Source organism: Prinia subflava (genome assembly GCF_021018805.1).
Source record: "Prinia subflava isolate CZ2003 ecotype Zambia chromosome W unlocalized genomic scaffold, Cam_Psub_1.2 scaffold_22_NEW, whole genome shotgun sequence".
NCBI classification, from domain to species: Eukaryota; Metazoa; Chordata; class Aves; order Passeriformes; family Cisticolidae; genus Prinia; species Prinia subflava.
Genome location: NW_026960606.1, coordinates 6,758,317 through 6,776,787, shown reverse-complemented (window position 1 = coordinate 6,776,787; position 18,471 = coordinate 6,758,317). Strand labels below are relative to the sequence as shown.

Below are 18,471 nucleotides of genomic sequence, written 5' to 3'. Positions count from 1 at the left end.
CTCTCAGGACAGAGAGAGAGAGCCTCTTTTTCCCAACCCCAAGGGATTGCAAACGCTGTACCTCCTATGTCCCCAGGCACTGGGAGACCAGCAGAAAATTTAAGACCTTTGGCAAATGTAGATGAAAGCATTTTCTCTGTTGCTCCTGTCACATATGTGGGTAAAAAGCATGGAACCAGGCAATACCAGCCACTGTCCTACCAGGATAAGAAAGAACGTTGCAAAATTCAACATGAATTTGGCAGATCTAGTGCAATATTTAAGGGCATGTTTTAAGCCACATTTAATTCTAATGAAATGGTGCCCAGTGACATCAAAGACTTATTTAGATGTCTGTTATCTCCCTCAGAGTATGATCTGTGGGACAGTATGTGGAAAAGAGCTTTAAGAACATTATTACATGAGATTCATCAAACCCCTAATGCAGCTAAAGACACTGAGGGACATGACATTACACTTGAACATCTGTGTGGTGAAGGTGCCTGGCATTGCCCAGAAAAACAAACTCGAGTGTTATCCAAGCCAATTTTACTTAGGATTGGTGCTGTTGCAGAGAAAATGTTTTATCAGCTACCAACAATGGAAGGGAAGGGCAGCTATGTCAGTATTAAACAATTTGCTACAGAGAATTTCTTGCAGTTTGTTGATCGTCTGAGGACACAGGTGGAACAACAAGTACAACACCCCATGGTGCAGGCAGAACTGATTAAGGAGATGGCTCAAAGGAATGCTAATGAGACCTTCTTAGCCTTCCCCTAGAACCTCTGCCTAATCTGTCCCAGATGACAGAGGCTTGTTCAAGGAGGGAGGAAATGCTCTGCACACTGGAAAGAAATCCAGGACCTGCACACCCACAGCCTACAGCACCTGCAGTACCAAACCCAAACAGGCAACCAATGTCAACAGACCAGCTGCAGCGCATCATCTGCCTCCGCTGCAAGAAACCAGGACACTTTGCCAGAACCTGCTCTCAGACCCAGAAGCAGAAGAAATCCAACAAACAAAAAAACTGAATTTACAGCGCGTACCCGCTATTGATACTACAACGTGCAAAGATATAAATATAGCGGGACTCACACTGGCAAAAGCCTCTCTCTTAAAAAGAAAGGGGGACAGCGGGTCACACGGTGGGGGGGTGCAGAAAAATGTAAATCTTAAATGTTCAACTAACAAGGTTTGGCAGCCACTAGGCCGATTCAGGCTTGTGACTACCAAAGGTTTTCATTTCAGATCTACTGAGTGGATGGTCATAACAGTGGACCTGTCAAACATCTCACAGGACCTGACGGTTTACCACATGGGATTGGACAGTATTTTGTTATTGGGGACACAGCACACACACCCTTGGAAATTGAGATAGCTCCCATGACCATTAAGGGAAAGATAATAGGCCTCATGCTGTTGGCACGCTGCATGCACCCACCCTTTTATCTCGTAGAGGGGCAAATTCTTGCCCAAGCCATTCTGGTTCCAGCAGAGATCACAGCAGACGGAAAATCACCAGAGGTCTACTGGACAGAAGTGGTGGGAGAACCTAAACCCTCCACGGCATGCAACATTGCCTGTGGGTCAGAGCGCCTCCTAGTGGCAGGGGTGTTAGACACAGGCACCGACATTACCGTAGTCCCGCAAAGCATGTGGCCATCAAACTGGGAATTACAGCCTGTGCCTGGCAAATTTCAGGGCATAGGAGGAATCACATTGGCAAGGATTTCAAAAAACGTCGTGCAAATTGAGGGACCTGACGGAAAGGTGGCGAATGTCCATCCTTTCCTAACAGATTATAAGGCCCCACTGTGGGGGAGGGACACCATGTCCCAGTGGGGAGTCCAATTGGTAATTTCTAAGACACCCCAGCATTTTTGCAAATAGCCACTGTGGAGTGCCCTACCCAAAAGTTAAAGTGGTTGGAAAACACCCCAAGATGGGTAGCACAGTGGCCTTTGAGTAAAGAAAAACTCAAGGCGCTAGAAAAGCTCCTGGAAGAGCAATTGGCTCAGGGACACATTGTGGAGAATACAAGCCCCTGGAATTTCCTGATCTTTGTAATAAAGAAACCGGGGAAGGACAAGTGGAGGTTGCTCCATGATCTATGAGAAATTAATAAAATTGTAGAAGACACTGGACCCCCTCCAACCAGGGATGCCCACTCCAACAATGCTCCCCCGAGATTGGCAATTGGCTGTCTTAGACATCAAGGACTGTTTCTTCCAAATTCCATTGCACCCTGAAGATGCCCCACGGTTTCCATTCTCAGTTCCCACTGTTAACAGACAAGCCCCAATGAAGCGTTATCACTGGAGAGTTCTTCCACAGGGTCTCAAATCGAGTCCTTTCATATGCCAACAATATGTAGCCTCATTGCTGTCTCCGATACGCGCCAAGAGAAAAGAAGGTATCATCCTTCACTACATGGATGATGTGCTAGTGTGTGGCCCCAATGACTCTATACTCCAACACACGCTTGACCTAGTGGTTAAAGTTTTAACCTCTGCTGGATTTCAATTGCAGGAGGACAAGGTTCAAAGGATGCCACCTTGGAAGTACCTGGGTTTGCAAATCACTGCAAGGACTGTTGTTCTGCAGAGCCTAGAAATTGGTTGCAATCCAAAAACTCTAGCAGATCTCCACTCCCTGTGTGGGTCTTTGAATTGGGTAAGACCCTGGCTAGGCCTCACAAATCAAGATCTAGAACCCCTCTTCAATTTATTGAAGGGGGAGAAGGAGCTGACGTCTCCAAGGGAGCTGACCCCAGAGGCGAAGACAGCAATCGAAAAGGTACAAAAAGCCTTGTCAGAGAGACAGGCTCATCGATGTGAGCCAAAGGTGCCTTTCCAGTTCATTGTTCTAGGAAAGCTGCCACATCTGCATGGTTTGATCTTTCAATGGATCGAGGAAGAGAGAGATTCACTCTTGATAATAGAGTGGGTCTTCCTCTCCCACCAAAGATCCAAGACCATCACAGAGCCCCAGGAGTGGATAGCTCAGCTGATTCGGAAGGCCAGGGTAAGATTGTGTGAATTGGCTGGTTGTGACTTTGCATGTATTCACCTCCCAGTCAGACTTTCTGAGGAGGGAAAGAACTCTCCTGAGAGATTGACCAAAGAGATGTTTGAGCATTTGCTGCAGAGTAATGCCAGTCTCCAGTTATCTCTGGACAGCTACAGGGGACAAATATCAGTACATGCCCCGTCCCACAAGTTGTTCAATGAGGAATTCCACCTCATTCCTCATGAGAAAAGGAGTCGGAGACCACTCAAAGCTCTCACAGTCTTCACAGACGCATCTGGGGCTTCCAAAAAGTCGGTGATGACTTGGAGGAACCCACGGACTCAGCATTGGGAAGCTGATGTCGAGTTTGTGGAGGGATCCCCCCAAGTGGCTGAACTGGCCGCAGTGGTAAGAGCTTTTGAGAAGTTCTCAGAACCAATCAATTTGGTAACCGACTCTGCCTATGTGGCGGGAGTAGTGTCCAGAGTGAAACAGGCTGTGCTCAAAGAAGTAGAGAATGAACATCTCTTCAGATTGCTTTCAAGGCTAATTTATTTAGTTTCTCATCGACAGCACCCGTTTTATGTGATGCATGTGAGGTCACACACTGATTTGCCAGATGAAATTGCAGAGGGGAATTGTCAGGCAGACTCCCTTGCTGCACCAGTTGAAAAGGCACATCTCCCTGATGTCTTCCAACAGGAAAAACTGAGTCACCAACATTACCATCAAAATGTGCCAGCTCTGATCTGACAATTGCAGCTAACACGGAGCCAGGCTCGAGCCATCGTGGGTACCTGTCCCAACTGCCAGCTCCAGGCCATGCCATTGATGGGCATGGGGGTTAACCCCAGGGGCCTGGGCAGCTGTGGAGTGTGGCAGACAGACATCACACACATTCCTAGTTTTGGTTGCCTCAAATATGTTCATGTGAGCATTGACACATATTCGGGTGCAGTGTATGCCTCTGCCCATGCAGGGGGAAAGTCTGTACATGCCAAGCAGCACCTGGTGCAAGCTTTTGCAGTGTTGGGAATTCCAAAAACAATCAAAACTGATAACAGCCCAGCATATGTGCCCAAGGAGTTCCTAGAATTTGTCCAGCAGTGGGGAGTGGAATGTAAAGCTGGCATCCCCCACTCCCCCACAAGTCAAGCTGTGATTGACCATGCACACCAGACGCTCAAGCAGGTTTTGGCTAGGCAGAACGCCTCAGCTGCGTGGATGTCTCCAGAGCAGAAGCTCTGCAAAGCCATGTTTACCACCAATTTTCTGAATTGTTCATTTGAAAATGAGTCCACCTGTGGTACTTCATTTTAACAGTGGTAATCAGTTTAAATTGTCTCAGTGTCCACTCGTTTTGATTAGGGATCCAGAAACTTGGGAAACCAGAGGTCCCTATGAGCTTGTGACCTGGGGTCATGGCTATGCATGTGTGGCTACTCCCTCAGGCCCTCGGAGGATTCCCCAGAAATGGGTGAAACCTTTTGTCCCCAAAAATCCAGCTCCAGCAGAAGGGGATAAGAAGCAAGTAGCCGATGCTTCCAAGAGAAGACGCTGCCGGATGGAAGAAAAAGAATCTTCCTAGGTATGGATTCCTTCTGGCAGAAACAGGAACCTTTTAACATGTTTTAAAAAATGTTTATTTTTCCCTTCTAGAGAAAACCTACCTCCCACTCAACCCTATGATGAACCTTACCCAAGTTGTCATCCTGCTAATGCTGAACAGTCTGGCAGCTGCATGGATGGTCCCTCAGCCACATCAGAACGTCTGGGTGACCCTGGCACAGACACTTCAGCAGGAAAACATATGTTTGTCCACTGCAGCAGCTAAGAACCCTATGTCCACCTGTCTGGTAGGAATTCCTTTGCAGGCTGGAGAATTTCCAGCAAGTTTGGACAAATACAGGTCCAACGAAATTCCAGAGGCACACACCCCCCAACCACACAAGGATCATCAAAAGCAAGATGTGTTTGCCATGAACCCCTCAGAGGAATGGGTGCGGAGTTTGCCCAAGGTAGCTCAGGAACCCCAAGAGTTAGAGCTATTGGGTTCCTCCCCTGCAACATACTGCATCCATTTTTCTGTCATCCCAAAACCTTCTAGCACTGACGAGTACCACCTTATAAGACAATTCCGGGGAGAGTTTACTGCAAAGAGGTGGTGTCATAATATAAGCCACATTGCACCAGACAACTCATCTCACTCTAGCCCCAGAAGCCTCCCTAGGGGTTTGTTCTTGGTTTGTGGGGATCGGGCATGGGCAGGAATTCCATCCCGGCTTTTAGGGGGGCCATGTACCAGAGGGCGATTGTCCGTATTGACACCCAACCAAACTAATTAGTGAATGGACTCACAAAAACAAATCAGCAAACAAAATTCAAAAGAGAAGTGCTGATAATCTGGACCCAAATTGTAATTCAGAAATTTTTCATTGGGCAAAGTCAAAAAGGGTTGCTGTATCCCTGTTCCTTCTGTGGGTAGCAGCAGCCAAAGCTCTAGGTGAATTGGGCCATCTAGAGTGCTGGGTGGTCAAACAGGCAAACTTAACATCCATCGCCATCAGCTCTCTCCTAGAAGATGAGGAAATTACCAGACAGGCTACCATCCAGAACCGTGCTGCTATCGATTTTCTCCTATTATTGCATGGACATGAGTGCCAGGAATTTGAAGGACTCTGTTGCATGAATCTGTCCTCAAAAGCTCCAAACATCCATGCTGCCCTCCGAAGCATAAACAACATGATCGGACAAGTGAAGCAAGAATCTGAAGATTGGATCAAGGAACTGTTCAAGGGCTGGGGATTCACAGGGTGGTGGACTTCTATAGTTAAAACAATTTTGTTACTTTTTGTTATTCTTTTCCTTGTAACAATAGCATTCGGGATCCTACGCTGTTTGATTTTCAAGGCTATTAACAGCCTCATACCTTCTACCTCAGAAGTAATCCTGGAGGTAATTTATCTTGTAATAAATCATGCAAACAACAGAGATTCAACGTTAAGGAGGCCTAAAGAAGCAATTTGGGTAAGTTTTACCTGATTTTCTTTAATCCAGGACAATAATCCTGAAAAACTAAAGCTGGCCCAGTTTCCACCATAGTAATTTCTCCTGTAAAGAAAAAAAAAAAAACAAAACAAAAGGAAAACTTGTTGGACAGGTAAAACAGCTTTCCCATATTTAAAGAAAAAACAACCAAGTCTGACACATTCAAAACATTTTACATGGCAAGATTTTTCACATGCAGAATAGATTAAAATTAGTGTTCTGCAACTTTTAATCAAGTGCATAATTTTCATTTTCCTCCTTGTATGCATCTCTAACCAAACACACTATAGTCTAAAATCAAATTATTTGGAGGGTAAATGGATAATGCTGAGAACAACACATGGGATGGTGTGAAGAAAAGGAAAATAGAGATAATACTGCTTTTTGGCCAAGACTGGCTCTCTTATCCATTATGCCAAGTACAGGAAAGTGCAGTTTATTGTTTATCTACTGCTTACACAATATATTATGCCTATTACAGACTGTGAAGATGCTTTGGCAAAACACTTATTGAACTGCATGTACTGCAGGTGGAGCCAAAGGAACTGATTTGTACAAAGTGATCATCCGTCCGTGAGCACATCCCAGTTTCTATTTACCACCTTCTTCCTTGAAAAAGATTATTTACTGCTTTTAAATCACAGAAAATTAAGTCCTGCTGTTAATCAAAGAAAGTCTCTGCTCTCTTTAAAATTTCTCTACCAATACTTCTCTAAACATCTGTTGGATTAGTTGGCTTTTGTTGTCATGCATAGTACATCTTAAATACTTAACAACTCTGAGAAGAAAAATAATAGAGCAATTAAATTTTAAAAAGTCATCAGTTCTTGAAAAATAAAAGTTATTTCAGGATTTAACTCTGTTTTCTGGCAATGTGTACTGTCATTTCAGAAGACTCAAAGATACCAAAAATACCCTCCTGAACAAATAGCTAATGTTATTGCATACACCAAAAAAAAAAAAAAAAAGTAAAATGTAGGGAGGAAGATAGGGATTGCATTTTAAAGAATAATGTGAAGGCTGTTAAATCAATCTTACCATAACCTCCTCCACTTTTAAATTGTAGAGATCAGTGTGATAACAGTGAAAAGCTAAATTCAGGTTAGATTGTCCTGAGTAGATTTACAATGGGATGCTTTTGACAGGAATTATCTGCACTAAGACTTCATTAAGAGTGTCAGCCCCACTCCAGTACCAGAGGCTGCTGCTCTGGACCACGGTGCTTACTTAGCATATGAAGGACAGATGTCTGCTGAGCAGTGCCTAATTGCTCCTGACTATAAACTGACCTAAAAAAGTCTTTCAGCTCCTGCAAGGCAATAGTGAAGAACATAAATAGGACATCTTTTGCAAATACAAAGAAATCCAGCATTCACAGAATAAAGGTGGCTCCAACGGTGGATCGTGGTGTGCCAGGCCCTGAACTGGGGGGACTGGGCCCACACCCTGCAATGTGGTGACTGAGCAGTACACCTCCATCTACAGATGATTTCCAAGCAGGAATTCCAATCCTCTGTAACAGGAATTCATCCTTACTTCGTGTGACTGACATGGTGAGCTCCAGAACTACTGCTGTTTGGTATCACACAAATACAAAGCAGTGAAGATTAAATCTATGAAATGCCCAATTCTGTGAGATTTCAATCTGTAAGAGACACTGACATTTGCATGTGACGATAACTTCCAGCTTTGTTTAAGCTGTCAATGGTGCAGGGTAATTTTTTCATGTTTCTTCAGCTTCTACAGAATGAAAAGTTCAATATCCATGTATTATCTGTCATTTCTGGGATTTCCAAAATCTATGGCCATGAAGATTTATTTTTAAGGAAGTGTGCTGCTCTGGTTGTAAGTTTCTTGAATATGGAATACAATATATAGCTGTTGGAGCAAGCAATGCCATGATCACAGAAATCCCAGAAAACACTTGCCTAAAATTAGGAGTGTTTTTTTTTAATCTATACCTCTCAGGGTCTTCATTCCCTGAGATTCTCCCCAGGGTTGCTGTTCCCTGGGAGTTTCCTCGGGGTTGCTGTTCCCCGAGGTAACAAGGTTTTTCGTCTTCTCTTTGCCCTAAGTGTTTCACACCGAAGGTAGAGACAACAAGCTGAGTCCGCAAGTGCATGTTTCCAAGGTTGTTTATTCTTCATTATCTCAGTTCTTTCTCAGCTCTGCCAGGTCTCTCTGGCAGGGTACCTTATCTTAGTTCTTTCTCTGCTCTGCAAGGCATCCCCAGCAGAGCAGGACATGTGGCGGACTGGGCGGATCAGAGAGCCCCGCACCTTATGTACAGTACCCCTGACCCAACCACCGTCCACAACGTACTTTTTATTTACAAAATTTTACCAATGCCTACTACCTATGCTAACATGTCATTTCTACTCTAAACCAATCTCTAAAATCCAACTCAGCAAAAGATGGGGGAGGAGAGCAAGAACAAGGAGCACAGGGACCACTCCCCAATTCCTCCATCTTGTCTCTTCAACCCCATTTACTAAAAATCCTAGATTCTACATTCACATTCTATGATAAACTAAATACTACTTATTTTGAATTCTCTCAGCTTGTGATTCTTCATACAATGTGGGCATTCACTCCCATGGCCAGGGATCAGAGGCAGTGTCCTCCTGGGCTCTGTGTGAGGCTGGTTGACCCCCTTGTACAGATCCCAGACCCCCCTGTCCGGTCTCCAAACCCTCCAGGGCAGCCAGAGGGATGTTCTAGACTCCGACATATACCAGTATTAAGTCATGCATATTTAGACTATTTAAAGTTAGAACTTCCAGTAAGAGAAATTAACATTATTTTCACAGAAAGTTACAAAAGTTTATTTGTGAGCTGTCAGACATCCTGCATGCGTGCATTCCTCTGTTTATCAGCTTGGTTTTCCTTTGAAATGATTTGTTTTACCCAGTATTGAGGAAACCCAGTGTGTTCAACAAAGCGCTGCATGACCCTGCTGTGGAGCCCCATCCATTCTGAGGAGGTGGCACAGCCCTCCTCCAAAGGAAAATGAACCCCAGCTGTCTCTCCTCTGGTGTCTGAGCACCCTTCCTAAGTTGTCCAATGCCACGTCAGATATTCATCTTCTTCTCAAGCAGCAACTTCCAGATTTTTTTTTTGTCCTGGAATTTTAATTAGTTTCCCTGCACTACATGATGAATCAGGATTGCTTAATTTTCTCATCTGAAAACACTACAGAAGGAAGACAGAGCAGACATGATTAATGACATAATGAGCAAAGTTTATAGCAAGTCTTGAAGAGGAATTCTGAGAAGAGCTGACTAATGGTTTTACAACTAGGACTCCTTTGTAACCAAATATTTTTGTTATAATTGCCCTGAAGATGAACTGAGGAATTCCTTTAAGTAATGGTCAAGATCAAAGCCTAATTAAAGCTAAAATATTGTTCCAAAATCTCAAGGCCTAAGCTCCCCTCTTCTCTTGCTATATTAGCAAACTACAAAGATGGTTATCCTCTCCTTTTTAGGGTTACAATCCAATTATTCCCTAACTAAGAACAGGAAGCATTTTGAAGGTGTAACAGCAGAGGTGGAAAATACTTTTTCTACCAAGTTAGAGCACAGATGTTTTCCTTCCCTACCTGTCCTGGTTTAGGGAAAATTTGGGAGGAAAGCTCTGAATAGGGTCCCTCTGGAAAGCAAACTCAAAAGGCCCTTCCCCCCAGCCGGTCTGGGAAAAAGAACTTCCTCAGAGAAAAGTGGAAAAAACTATTTATTTAACAAAATGCCTACAAGCATAAAGAATGAATAATATGAAACAATAAAACCTCTCGCTGCTCCTAAGAGAGATGGCAAACTTGGGAAAATCCTTGCCGTGGGTGTCTCAGCTCACTCAGTTTTTTATCAGTCCCAGTCTCTCTAGAGATCCGGGCCCGGTGGGCCGCAGGTGCAAGCCCTTGGTGCTTCTCTGGGGTTTTCAGTCCAGAGCAGATTTAAAGAGTTGCAAGAAAAAGGAAAAATAAACAGTCCAGGGAACTTCTCTGCCCTTAGCTAGCTAAAACTAACTAAAAAGCAAAAAAGATCTCTGTCACAGCTGCCAGTCTGTGCTTCAGACAAACCACTGCCCAGAGAGGAATGTGCAGGAGTGAGAGCTGTTTCCAAAACAAACTTGGCACTTCTTCTTTCCCTACTTTGCTGTCAGAGCCAGTCTTAAAGGTACAGAACTCAATATACAGCACAGACAGAACAGACAATTGGGGATACAAGCACCATAAAGTCACCCTAGGACACTACCACACATTATTTCCTAAATTATATTTGCTCAAGACTCCTCCTGTGTTACTTGGCATTCACCTGGATTACAACACTGCTCCTTTTCCTTCACATTTTTTAAATCTCTAATCTGCAGTTCAGAGCTAACAGCAGAAAAAAGTTTTACAAACTTTTGGAAATGTAGCCAAAGTACAATTTTATCTCTGCAAAAACCTTGTCTCTTCTCCTATGTTACCTTTTCGCTTTTTTCTTCAGTTACCAAGACCATTTTCAAAATAATTGGCAAATTCCAGTCCAGAACATTGAAATCACAAATTGTTTCTGACTGATGAACAATCTGAATCTGAACCAAGAAAATATCTAATGTGCCCTTCTGCAGACGGACTGCCATTTGAGAAACTGGCACTTCTGAAAGCAGGAGATTAACAGTGAAAACGTGAGAGCAGCAAAAGCATTTGCTGGCCAGTGCTGGTTTGGGACCTGGCCCTTCCCAGGGCTGTGGCACAGCTCCCACGGTGACACTCAAAGCTGCTGCTGGCTGGACAGAAGCTGCTGATGCCTCCCCATTTTCCCCAAGAGCTCCCTCAATGTGTCTGTCCTGCATCTGATCTTCCAGAAAGAAGTCCTGACCCATCAGAGCATCTGTCTTTTGCACAGGAAGTTACTGCCACATCAATTTTAAGGATCTGAAAACAAAATGACTTATGTTTCAAACCCATAAAGTTTCCTGTGCCACCTCTTAGTACTCAGGCAAATGTATTCAAGATTCCCATTCTGGCCCAGTGATGGTGTTTAGGAGCTGCCTGGCTTTCAGGAGGAGGGGTTTAACCCAAACAGCTCCTGAGATCCTTCAGCCCAACAAAAGGGTGGGTGATGGTGGCAGTCACATGTGCTACATCACATTATATCCTGGGATATGAACATGACCAAAGGGAATTACCACGGCCCAGCTGAGATCATGTTTTACTCTCTAATACCTTTGCTGTGAGATTGTATCCTAAACCAAAATAAACAGAAAAAGGACTTTTTAAAAAAAGCTCAAAAGGTACCAGAATTAACATTTTTTTGCCTTGTTGAAATTAAATAATTTCTTGCAAGAAATTGACCTGCTTATAGAAGCACCTCTTTTGCTCTCTGGCTGCTGTACTCCCATAACTCCCTCACTTTACTGTTGAATCACATGGCAACAGTGACCATCGTGTCCAGGAGATACAGCCACCGGCAGGGAAGCAGATGAGACAAGTCTCTCTTTGGTTAAGCACGAGGATCCATTTTTACTTCCCCCAGGACTGGGGAGGGGGAGGAAGGTGTGTGTGGGGGGGAAGAACAGAAGGGGGAACGGAAGGGGCAGAAAAACAGAATGCACAGGGGCCGAGTTGTGGGGTTTTATAGGGTGTGGAAGGGGCGGAGTTTTAGGGTTTGGGTCAAAGGAGGGGTTAACACAAGGAGAGTAAGATCAGATCTCAGCCTCCTAGAAAAAAGGGGGATTCCACACTTTACAGAAGTTAAAGAGCCAAAAGAGGGCTGTATGAAGACACAGGGTCTATTACAACATATATTTTACAAGTTCTGAAAAAAAAAGTGAGACAAATTGTCTAGCAGGAAGTGGAACATACTACAAAAGCAGGGATCTTGGACTGGGGAGGTACACGGATAAGGCCCAGCACACTTTTGGATGCTCAAATAAAAGAATTTTGGATACAAGGAACACTCAAGTGTTGCCATGAATTTTCCTGGTTTGCTGAGCATTCACATTAAAGGAGAAGTGTGCAGCTTCTCACGCTCGTGAATGTAAACACAGGACCATGTTTTGTAAATACTGCCCTTGTTATGAATTCCTTCTCAAGGAGAAGGGGAGGTTGAATGACAGCCTCCTTGACCAATGTGGTTGAGAGGTGGGAATACTACCCTCCAATCCATGGTCACCGTGCTATAGGTATATAATAGGGAAATAAACTAAGGGGCAAGTCTTCTGCCCTGCATGCTCTGTCTACCCAGATCTGTCTCCCCAGTCTCATTTCTGGCTAGGCCTCGTGGTGATACTCAAGTGATAAAATCTTTTGGCATGTGGCCAGAGTGGAGTGAGCCACATGAAGATTTATCAAGTCTTTGAGGGTGTCCAGCACTTCTCAAAATGGCTTAATAACAGCGAGACAACTTCTCTGGACATGCTTTGTAAAAGAAAAGGTTTGAATAATGAAAAAAATAATAAACATCATAGATGTCCTGGTTTAGGACAAATTAGGGGAAAATCTCCAAAGGAACCCCTTAAAGGAAACAAACCTCTACTGTCACCCTAGTTTTGAAGACTTTTTTAAGCCTTCTGTTATGTTCTTCATATTGGAGTCAGAAGTTTCACCTTATCACACCTTCTACTATAAACACTGGCCATGTTTTGCTAACTGTCTTTTATTGTTTACATATTTCTAGGTAGGAGGAGAAATGTGATTGACAGTTAGCTCGACCAACGTGGATTGAGAAGTAGAATTCCATCCTCCAATCCACGGGCACCATAGCAAATGTATAAAACTGGGTTTTGTAAATAAACTCGCTCTCTTTTCCTGCTTCGCTCACCAGCGTGTCCTTGTGTGGTTCTTCCCGTGTCCACTGTGACACTCTACAACTCCTTCCCCCCCCACCGGGTTCGGGAGGAATTTCTTCGGAGGAAAAGTGGGAAAAACTAGTTTATTAAGAAACCACAAAAAACACTCCCCAACACAAGAAAAACAGCCCGAGATGACAACAAATGTTTTTACCACTCCAAGAGAGGCTGAATGGCTTGGACAGTCTGCTGGGGAGGGTGCCAAAGCTTCTCTCAGATGCAAACTCTGGGAGAGTTCCTTGACGTTCCCAGATCAAGGTCCGAAGCAGGTCCGATGTCTTCAGGGAAGGGGAGGAAGGAAAGAAGGGGAAAAACAAAAGCAGAAAAATGGCAAAAAAGCAAGCAAAAAGCAAGAGAGCAAAGCCAGCAAAGCGAGCCTAAAGCTAGCAACAGCAAGCAAGGGCAAGCAGCCGCGGGAGGGGCGCGGCTATAGACAAAACAAACAGAGAGCATGGGAACAGAAACACACGATTGGGATACAAAGCATGAAAATGTCCTGTCACCCCAGGACAATAGAACAAAGAAATATAAGTCGAACACAGTGTAGAAAAGACTCTTACACTGGCTAAAGCAGTCTAAAAAAGCTTGTAAATTCTTTTGTGCTCTTTCTTAAATACTGAATGGCTTAGGTGGGCTATTTGGCACCTTGCCCAATGAACTTGGCAACAGGCTTTGAGGTACACTTCCAAAGCCCAATCAGTGCCTCTATGCTGGCACTGAGCCAGTTACAATGAGAAGGCTATAGAAAATTCTAGTTTAACTTCCTTATATGTTCCAAGGTAAGCTGAAACTCTTTCCCTTATAAAGAGACACCTGCTCGGGTGTGGAAATGCATTGCTACACTCAAGTGCTCTACAGGCAAAGTTTAGTCAAAAAATAAGAACAGTAACAGGTGTCAAGAAGCAAGACATGCCTAGTTTGCTCTACTTGTCACAGAAGAGAAGTTAAATTCTCCATCTTGACCCTCCTTTGCCTTTGAATTAAATTCTATGTGGAAAGATAAATAAGCCAATTAGGAAGGATGTAGACAATACAACTGCAACCTACAAATGCTGTATTTCCAGATGTTGAATATCAAATACAAAATGTAGCTAAACATGCCTCATCCCTAACTGCGCCACCCTCAGTACCCAAACTGGTGCATAACTACAGATACAGAATTAAAAGAGGCAAATAAACAAAGGACCAAAAGCAGAAACTTGAGCTAGTGGTTAGGAGAAAGTCCTTTGCATATGCACAATTAGTACAGGAAGCATGTTCACTTCAAGTAATCCTCTTTTAGTCTTGATCTACCTTTCTCCAGCAGCTTCAAATTTAAACAAAGTGCCAATCTCCACATTTTAAATTGCAAATTACTTTTCTAAATCGTTTAATAAATATCCTTGAAATTTCACATGTCAACAGCTCATTAATATCCACAGTAAATGTAGCTCTCTGAGAAGAACCACAGATTTTACGTTTGAGACAGCTGGCACAGAGTAATAGAGCTCCTTCAATTACTAGTTGGCAGAAGCTAACTTCAGTTTAAAATCAGTCTACAGCAATTTATGGCAACACTGCAGTGAAGTGACTATTTTGAATAAGATTAGCTACTGCTGATGGCAATGCTTGGACAGTGTTTATAAATCAAACTCAGAACTCAGTATTTTATAATAGGCCACTTCTAAACTATCTCCCATAATCACCTATGCAGTATATTATGATAAATGCAAACATGGCTGGAGATTAAAAGTAAAAAAATAAGGTATACAAGGTAATGAGAGCAAGTAAACTATAAACAAAGACTGTATGTATATATGTTTGCAATACTTGTTGCCTGACTTAACTTGGGCCTTTGTAGGGAACAACAGATTAATCAAAGTAGCACATCTAACACAGCTATTTCAGTAACCCCAAATCTCTTTTCTTTATACACTGAGAAAAATTTGAATTCATAATTCTGATCATTAATGAAGGGAACAACTTCCATTGTTAAAAGGTGATATTCATCATAGCTACAAACAGGAATGGATAACAGAAATCAAAGTTCCAGTGGCCAATACTATTACAGACTTTGATAGCCAATGAAAAAAAAAACTGAAATAACACAAGTCATTCTCACCAAAGAGAATGGGATAATTACTGTCAGGAATGAGACTCAAGGGCACTAAACCTGTAGCCATTCCTGCCTGTAGCAAAAAAGGAGCCATCACAGCATTCTTCACCACAGCACTGATGTTCCAAATCTCTGAGCTAGCTTCCAAAAACTGCCTGCTCTATTGATGGAAATAACACCCCCAAAATAGGGCAGAGACAGAAACATAACATTACTTGGTGCCAGATGAAGAGAGAGGAGTCCTGCAGCCCACACTGACAGAGACACAGAAACCCTTCCAGTCACTTTAGCTCTTAGAAAGGGAAATTACTGAAGTAACTTAGGAATCCACATGAAGAACTGTCATGGGTTAGCACTGGCCAGATGTTAATGCACCCATGAATATATGCTTTTTCCCTAACAATTACTGTGGGATGTGATCAGGAACAGAGCAGAGCAGGCTCAAAACTTGAAAACAGAAAACGAAACTTTATTACATTACATAAGAACAGAAATAGAAAAGAAAAAAAAAATAGAAATGAAAACTTCCCAGAACATTTCTTCTCCTCCCCGAATTTCCACCCCTTACACATTAACCTCCATGGACCAAAACCTTGGGTTTTAAATCAAACAATCACCACTCAAAAAAAACTAATCTTCAATTCAGCAAGGGAGAGAGGAGTCTCGCACCACAGACTGCTCCTCAGAAAACACAGGTCCACCCCTTATCATCTGCCCTCATCATCTGCCCCTCCTGACCTCCTTCCAAATCAAATAAATTGCTGTTCTTTTGGGAGACCAGTTCCATGGTGATGTCCAAAAGTACAAATGTTTGTATCAATACAAAGAAGGAAGTTTAAGACAGGCATGACAAATTTTCCAGGAAAATAGCTATAACTTCCCTGCAAATTTTCTGGTTTTAATCATTACTTTTTTAATGGATTTTAAAAAATCATCCTTTTCTGAACTGATAAAGCAGAAAGAGTGAAAATAGTTTTGCATTGCTGACCTTCCACAGCAAGTGAAGGTTTAACATAGAATTAACCTCCAGGGGCAGAAGGAGGGGTGAACGGTTGCAACAGTTCCTGGGATGTTTGCTTCACAGCCTAGAAAGGCCAAGAGTCTTCCAAGTTGAATTTTTGGAAGCAAGAGCTAAAAACACAGACCATTGTGACCAAGGAGACAAGGAGAAAATACATAAGTGCAGCACACACTTCAGGACTGACATGAGACCCTGGCTGCAAATAGTCATTATGCGAGAGCTCCAGGCTCAGCTGTCCGCCCATGTTTATAGATATGGTTCATTTCGCTCCCTCTATAAACTATCTGGAATAGAATCTACAACTACTCTTTGTTTGGAGTTCCCAAAAACGCTTTTCTTCATTGGGGCACAGAGAGTATTACTCTCGAAATGGAATTGAGAAACTTGTTTCTCCTTCCTTATTGATAAAAGCCACTGAGAAAGTGGTGTAAAACATCACCAGTGCTGCCTGGCTGACCTGGGCGGAGTTATAGCTACCAGGGCATAACTGATTGCTTTAAGCTTGATCCAATTGATACTGTGTTGGAGGTCTGTTCTTCCATTAACCTTGGATGAAATTGTTCCCTGAATTAGCTTCCTTGCTCTTGAAAGCTAGCATCAATTTTCCTCACTCAACCCTGTGCTTCTGAGACACTGTGGCCCCCCACATACCCAGTGGTAAAAGTGGGAATGCGGCCGCAAGGTGAGGCCGGCACATCCCAGCTTTTGGAGAGGCTCCCAACAACCTGCTGGAACAGAACACCCTTTGTTCTTGGGTGACAAGACCTCAGGGAATCCAAGAAATAAATAAGACTGTCCCACAGCATCAGTTTCTGAATTCTCTTCTCCAATAGAAACAAGGGCACAGGGAAAAGAGGCAGCTTTGTCAAATGCAAGTTTCTCCTACACGTGACCTGTTTTGCATGGTGGTTACTAAACAAAAGCCTTTTCCAAGAAAGAGGGTTCTGGACAATTACAATATAGTTAAACATTGTCCTCTGTCTAGGAAAAAAACTAACTTGGAAAAGCCTGCTTAGAGAAATGGTAGTTTATGAAATGATAGCATGGAAAGCTGAACTGTCTACAAGAGGATACTCAGAGAGTTGTGCAAAATAGGTCCCCTTCAGATAATTCAGTAACAGAGAAATGTGTATTTTTTGAAACTGTTCTTACTTGAAAACAGCTTTCTGTTCTGAGCTTTGATTTCTCAAGAGCCCTAAAATGGATTATATTCAGATTTTGAAATGTGTTTGGATCCTCACTACAAGGCAGGGCACACTCTGAATTCTTAAGTTTCCCCTATGCCTAATGAGTAAATAAATCTGGATATCTCTGGGCTATTTTCCTCACAAAGGATCATTCCAACACTTACTGCTACTCATCCCTCTTGGGGATCAGTCAGTTGCTGGTCTGGCCAGCTTAAAGGATTAAGGACATGTATCACTCCTGATATTTAATGTCTGTGAACAGACAGTTGAATAATGATTTGGATCCAGTAATGTAGATCACTAAGAACACCAAAATTGAAACAAGAATCTACATCTCCTTTTAGATTATTGTTAAAAAATTCTAAGACTGTACTATCAAACTCAGCAATCAAATCACTGAATCATCATTGCCCTCCAGTACAATTAATAATAACCAATAATTTCCTACAAAGTTAGCACACATATTAGTTACTATGAAAGACAGCTCCCATTTACTGTACCTGAAATATCTGCAAAGAGCTACTGTTGCATACAGGTAAAACCTTACAAAGGGAAGGCCTTGTAAAATCATGGCTCAAGCCTGCTAATTGGCTAAGCAGAAAAGTACTATGGGAAAGTGACTCAGCTGAAGTAGAGGTAGAAAAACAAGTTATATAACCATTACATGTTCCCATTGTGGAGTGTGGTGGTTGGTTGAATTATGTTTGTGATGATTTAAAGGTATGTAACTGATAAAAGCCATACTGCTTAAAAAGGCCTGTTTTTTACAATAAAGTGGCTCTCCTTTGCACCTGCCTGGGGACTTGGCGTCACTATGGAGCCTCACCTCACAGGCTACTGCAAAAGAACATTTTCTCAAGTAAGGTTCCAAATCCAAACAATTTTTAGATTTGCAATGGTATTAACAGGAAATAAGTCTGAATAGGAATTGCATGATCCAACCACAAGAAAGCAGCAACTGATCCATAATTCAGTGTGTTACACATAAACATCTGGCAGCATAAAAGGGATTTATGAGGAAGATTTAGGAATCCATATAATTTTTGTACCAATTTAACATGCTGATTCAGTTGTTCTTTGTATTTGAGGCAGAAACAATTCAGAAATAGCAGAGCTTGTTACCAAGAAATATAAACATTTTCTCTGCTTCCTGGCCCCCTTAAAACACCTACATGTGAAACATTTGCATTATGTTGGATTCTCCTGCACCTCATTTCTCTTACCAGTAAAAACAAGGACAAAGAGTTTTCCTTCATGAAGGAGGACTGGCTAGCAGCAGTTGGAATCTCTGTCAT

At 42.7% G+C, this 18,471-nt stretch overlaps 1 protein-coding gene across 1 annotated transcript in view; it reads right to left on the bottom strand.

Moving 5' to 3' along the window:
- Positions 1 to 18,471, bottom strand: part of LOC134564845 (rab proteins geranylgeranyltransferase component A 2-like) — a 104,165-nt gene extending 85,694 nt beyond the window's left edge. Inside the window, 3 exon segments of the mRNA XM_063424068.1 lie at positions 6,030 to 6,102; positions 13,028 to 13,080; positions 18,400 to 18,471. Of these exon segments, the coding sequence (XP_063280138.1) occupies positions 6,030 to 6,102; positions 13,028 to 13,080; positions 18,400 to 18,471 (198 nt within the window).